We start from the raw sequence: 6,148 nt of genomic DNA, 5'->3' as shown, positions 1-6,148 counted from the left end.
TGTTCATTTGTGTCTTGTCAAGATTGTCCTTTTTCAGCAGAGGTCTGATTACAGCTGTTTTTAGTGGCTCTGGAAACACACCCGACATTAAAGACAAGTTCACCATCAGTGACAGGTCTGAATGCAAGCTGCACTCCAGTGTGCCACCCTGTATGTGTGATGTATCCAGAGTTGCATTGTCCATAATACATTTGCTGCATGTAGGTGCCAATACAGTGATGAAATTGATTAATCTTTAAGTTCTTGTCAGCTGCCACTGTTGGCTAGTGCTTAAACACTGAATTTAACTACTGTGTCGTTATGGCATAAATAGTGAAGTGAACAGCTGCATTTACGTTAAGTAGCCTAAATCAGTAAAAGTATCACAATGTATTTCTAACACAGGAATGGCAAATTAGCAAGCAAGAAAATGAATACATAAATAAATACATAAATAAATATGCCGCGAGTTTAACCCCCCCAATGGTAGACCCAAAGTTACGCCCTTGGGGGGGGGGGGCATATCATTGTTGGTTTTCAGTAAGTGTATAATCAACACAGTTCATAAGGATTTCATAACTGTAACGTTAGATGAAACTGATGAAAAGCTTTTTTTTTATTAGAAAGGTCTAAAAGTATAACTTTAGCCGGGGTACTTAAACTGACTGACCTACATGATCTGGTTTCATTTTATAGCAGCAAGGCTTGGAGTTGGTTTTAAAGTAAGTTAAAGCACAAGAATGGAGACAAATAGTTTAAGATTAACACAATATTGAGGTTTAACCAGGCTGTCTTATTTTGTGTAGGGATCTGTCCCTGGCCAGACCTGTGGACTGTCAAACAAAAAGAAGAATTTAAATCCAAGTTTTGTTGAATGATTTAAAATAACATTCATCAAAAAAAATGATATTCAATATTTGCAGTGATATTTATATACTGTATATCTAGTTTATCTGATTGGTTTTGATATCTGGAAGGGAATGATTTTTGGTGAAATATGAACAAGGATGCATTGTCACTGCACCTGATCAAGTCATAATAATTTTGTATTAGTGAGACCTGTTGGGGTCTAGAGGGTTATATTTATTTATTCTTATCTTAAACTCCACAGTTTCTCGCATAAATGCAACTAAAAGCCAAGTCATGGATACAGATACGGGTTTTGTTCTGATTTGTTTTGTAAAACCACTCCTTGCTGCTCTAATGCGGGACAACTACAGGTTCATTAAGATGTTCAATATAACTTAAGTGTTACCGTAATTCATATGGATACATGCAATCAGAGTTAAACGCATGGAGTCAAGAATGTCTATTGTATTTTGTTTTTTTTAAAGAAGTGTTTATGTTAAATTGAGTCAAGAAACGCTACTTTATTTTTTATAAGAAGTATTTAAGTTAGATTTAATGAAGTCAAAAAAGCATTTCATTTGTAATAAGTATTTCAGTTAAATGAAGTGAAGAAAGAGTATTTTGATTTTTTTATACTGTTTTTGTTTCATTAAACCACTTCTTGCTGCTCTAATGTTAGACAACTACAGGTTCAATGTAGTATGTTATTTTATTGTTATAAGTATTTATGTTAAATGAAGTGAATTTTATTTCTGTTTTTTTTTTTTTGGGGGGGGTATTATGTATTACTTTTTTACGTAAGAGGTTTTTTTATATTTTAAGTAAAGTCAAGAAAGACTGTCTTATTTATTTTTTATTTAAAAAAAAACGTGTAAGCCTATTTCAAGAAAAAGTTTGCAAATGTCCCCACAAAAGCCGTGAATCGTCTTCAGTTTTGTTTTTACAGGTGTAGCAGCTGGTTGTCTGATTTTTCATTGTTTTCTATGTTTGTCTCTTCATGTTTCTCTTCCTTTTTTTCCCTTCTTCGCTCTCCCTCTCTCTCTGTCCCCCGGTCCGGTTCGGCACCATCACACCATCACATCATGTTAAGTATTGTAACAAAACTAAATAAATAAAAATAAGGAGTTAATGGGCATCAAGGGGAGCTTTACATTCATAAAGCTTCCCTTGGCATAGCAAATGTGTTTGGCATTAACGGTATTCAGATTACAATTCTGCTGCCATAATGCTGGGCAGGACAAGGGGTAAAAAAATAAGAAAATGAGACGGAGCGAGTTGCTTCTTTCAGACTGAGAGACCACACCTCAGATATCAGACACAAGAAGTTTTAATCACATCTGAGTTCAAACTTTACAATCAATGAGCCTCATTGTGAAGCCAGAGAGAAAAACAGTGAAGGCATCATTCAGAAGTAACTTCATATCTGAAGCAACACAACACATTCAATCATCTAAAGTCCAGAATGAGACAAAAATCTGCTTTTTTTAAGCACAACTCAGCAAAACATTTCCAAGATAAGAAGGTAAAATCCCTTTTTCCTGTATTTACATCATGTTATAGATTTTCTTCACTGTGTGACGACACAAACACAATCACTGCTGAGAAAGGCAACCAGAGACAAAAAAACTGCTTTTTTTCTGTGATTAAACAGTTTTGGTAAAGACGGTTGAAAGAAACTGAACCATCAACAGAACTACAAATCAAAAGATAAACTACTGCTGAATCACAGTTTGAATGACGGCCGATCTCTCTGCGTTTTAGAGATAAAACAATAATGAGCTCAAGGCAAAAGCTATGAAAGAAGTGCTCACTGCAGCTGGAGTTGCCTTTCTGTTTGATTTTATTTATTATTTATTTATTTATTAATGAGTTTTTATTTATTATCACCTTCGGGAGATGAATCTAAATCACGTCGTCGCCTTGAATCCAGACATTTGTTGTCAGCTGAGCGTCTGGACTCAACAGAAAGTCTTCCAACATGAAACTGAGCTGAAAGTCTTGGCTGTAAAAATCAGAACATAAAGAAATATCAGGGCCGTCGGTTTTAGTCAAAGAATATCGAGATATCCAACAAAAGAAAGTCGTCAACAGAACAACATCAACAAATCACTGATTCCCTGAAAATCTCTGAACAGCTTAGAAATGACACCAGGATGGGACTAAATGAGTCACAGAATGAGTCAAAATGAAAACTCACAGATTAAAACTCACTGCACCTTCAGCTGCTTCCTTTTTCAGCTGAGAAATTTGCAACTTCTTCCTGGAACAAACCACCCAGGAAACCCAACTCCAGCCCAGAGCGGCTGAGTGAATGTGGTCTGGACTCTGTGGAGGAGAGTCATGGTTCCAGAGACGCTGTAGAAGGACAGAACACCTGCTCTGTGATCCAGGTACACTCCCACTCTGGAGGCCCGAGGACCTGAGATGGAGGTTTCCTTGTTGTTGTACCTAAATGAATAACTGTTTTGGCCACATCTTAACGCCCAAGATTTGTCATTAGAACCAAATCCACATTCCTTCCCTCCTCCTGCTCTGCTGATGTTCTTGTATGCGACTGCTACATAAACTCCTCCTCCTCCCATCTCCACCTCCCAGTAACAACGTCCAGTCAGACTCTCTCTGCTCAGGACCTGAAGACACCAGCCAGTGAATCTGTCTGGATGATCAGAATAAGACTGAGGTTGACCCATAAATGTCACTTTTCTGTTCCCCTCTGACAGTAACAGCTCTCTGTATGCTGTGTTTGGATCCAGTGTGATTTCACATGAATATCTTAAGAATCCAGCTCTGCTCTCTAGTTCTGGTTCTGGTTCTGGTTCTGGTTCTGGTTCTGGCTGTGACAGTAAAACATCCACTTCAGCGACTCTCAGTGAGATGTTGGCCCATTCCTCTCTCAGGATGTCCTGTAGTTTCTCTCTGAGCTCTGACACAGCTGCTGTCACATCCTCAAAGTGCCTCAGAGGACGGATCTGGATGCTGGATGAGTGTGTAGCCCCCCTGAGTGCTGCCACTGAGGGGCAGCTGAGCAGAAACTGGCTGTGATCCTCTGTGTGTGAGAGCTGCTGCAGCTCAGCATCTTTCCTCTTCAGCTCAGTGATCTCCTGCTCCAGCTTCTCCTGAAGCTCTTTGACTCGCCTCCCTTCGGCTTCCTGCTGGGATCTGATCTGCTGCTTCACATCAGAGCTTCTTTTCTGGAGGAGACGGATCAGCTGGCTGAAGATCTCCTGGCTGTGCTCCTCTGTTTTATCAGCAGAGCGATGGATGGCCTCCAGCTGCTGCTGAAGCAGCTTCACATCTTTCTCTGCGTCCTGGATTCTCTGCTGGATCTGCTGCCGACTCCCCTCCAGCTCTCTCTGCCTCTCAGTCCTTTCTGCTGCAGCTGACACTGTGTCGTGGCCTTTATGTTCCTCCACAGAGCAGAGATAACAGATGCACTTCTGATCCGTGCGGCAGAAAATCTTCATCACCTCATCGTGATCAGAGCAGATGTTCTCCTGGAGCTTCTTGGAGGGCTCCACCAGCTTGTGTTTCCTGAGTGGAGCTGAATCATAATGAGGCTGAAGGTGTTCCTCACAGTAAGAGGCCAGGCAGGATAAACAGGACTTGGTGGCTTTCAGCTTCCTCCCAGAGCAGACATCACAGGCCACATCTTCAGCTCCAGCATAGCAGTGATCAGCAGGAGCAGCTTGGAGTCCAGTCTTCTTCAGCTGCTCCACTAAAGCTGCTAACATGGTGCTTTTCCCCAGGACAGGCCTCGCTGTGAATGTCTGCCTGCACTGAGGGCAGCTGTGGACTCCCTTCTGATCCTCTCCATCCCAGAAGCCTTTAACACAGTGAAAGCAGTAGCTGTGTCCACAGGGAATAGTCACCGGATCCTTCAGCAGATCCAAACAGATCGAACAAGAGAAGCTTTCTCGGTCCAGCTGAACTCCTTTCTGCGCCATTTCACCGTTTAGCAGCAGCGACTGAGTGAGTTTCACTTCCTCAAAGCTGAAACTGCTCTGAGCTCTGAGCTATAAATGACGTGTCGGTGCAGAGAACAGAGCCTATCAGCTCCCCTCCTGTTGGTTACGCCCATCATGAGCTGCAGATCTGAAGGGGAGGGAACAAGGAAAGGTGTGGGCAGAGCGAGCTGCTGTGGGTGAGAGCAGGAGGAACAGGGAGGTTATCACAGTTCAGTCCATTCAATTCTATCTGGGACTACTAATCAGTCCAAGACCAAAGATTAGTTTGAGCTCTTTTGAATATCTGCTTCTCAGTTTTCCCCAAAGTGGAAACCACAGAAACCTCTTGTGTTTGTTGTTGTGTATCGTCCGCCTGGCCCTTATTCTGAGTTCCTGTCTGAGTTCTCAGAGTTTTTATCCCAGTTGGTGCTGAGTACAGATAAAGTCATTGTAGTGGGTGACTCTAATATTCATGTAGATGTTGGAAATGACGGCCTGAATATGAACTTTAATTCTATATGAGACTCTGTTGGATTTCCTCAGAGTGTTCACAGACCGACTCACTGCCTTAATCACACCCTTGATCTTGTGCTGACTTGTGCTGGCATTGAGAGTGAACAGTTAACAGTGTTCCCTCATAACTCTCTCTTATCTGAACATTTTGACTAAACAGCTTCTGAGAAGGAATGTACATATTCTGACGTTATCTCACAAGTTAATATTGTTGATTTTAAAATCCTAGAGGAAACAGTTCGGCATCTGAGATCAACAACTTGCACTCTGGACATAATACCATCCGACTTTTTAAAAACTGTTTTTACCTCAGTAGAAAGTGATCTCCTACGAATAGTTAACAGCTCACTGGCATCAGGCATTTTTCCCAAGTCACTAAAGACAGCTGCCATTAAGCCACTCCTAAAGAAGAGAACTCTAGACGCCTCTATGATGAACAACTACAGACCTGTCTCTAATCTCTCTTTTATATCCAAGATTATTGAGAAAGTTGTATTTAACCAGCTCAACGACCTTCTGAATGAAAGTGGAAGTCTTGATAACTTTCAATCAGGCTTCAGACGTCATCACAGCACTGAAACAGCTCTGGTCAAAGTGTTAAACGACACCAGGCTGAATACTGATTCTGGTAATGTTTCAGTCCTGGTTCTGTTGGACCTCAGCGCTGCGTTTGATACTGTAGATCACAGAATCCTGTTGGACAGGCTGGAAAACTGGGTTGGACTTTCTGGAGCGGTCCTTAACTGGTTCAGGTCCTACTTAGAAGGCCGGAGTTATTTTGTTACAGTTGGCAGCTATGAATCTGAGCGAGTGGCCATGACTCGTGGAGTCCCCCAGGGGTCAATTCTTGGACCTCTTCTGTT

At 41.7% G+C, this 6,148-nt stretch overlaps 1 protein-coding gene across 1 annotated transcript; it reads right to left on the bottom strand.

Moving 5' to 3' along the window:
* Positions 1-2,445: 2,445 nt before the first annotated feature.
* LOC142376311 (tripartite motif-containing protein 16-like) lies at positions 2,446-4,772 on the bottom strand. Its single transcript, XM_075459920.1, has 2 exons — positions 3,026-4,772; positions 2,446-2,830 (listed from the first exon to the last, which is right to left on the bottom strand). The coding sequence occupies exon 1, from the start codon at positions 4,770-4,772 to the stop codon at positions 3,063-3,065; it is 1,710 nt and encodes a 569-aa protein (XP_075316035.1). The 3' UTR covers positions 2,446-2,830; positions 3,026-3,062.
* Between the last annotated feature and the right edge of the window lie 1,376 nt (positions 4,773-6,148).

The sequence above is a fragment of the Odontesthes bonariensis genome, unplaced genomic scaffold (assembly GCF_027942865.1).
Source record: "Odontesthes bonariensis isolate fOdoBon6 unplaced genomic scaffold, fOdoBon6.hap1 scaffold_245, whole genome shotgun sequence".
NCBI classification, from domain to species: Eukaryota; Metazoa; Chordata; class Actinopteri; order Atheriniformes; family Atherinopsidae; genus Odontesthes; species Odontesthes bonariensis.
Note: the sequence above shows the minus strand (reverse complement) of the source record. Positions and strands in the feature narration are given on the sequence as shown.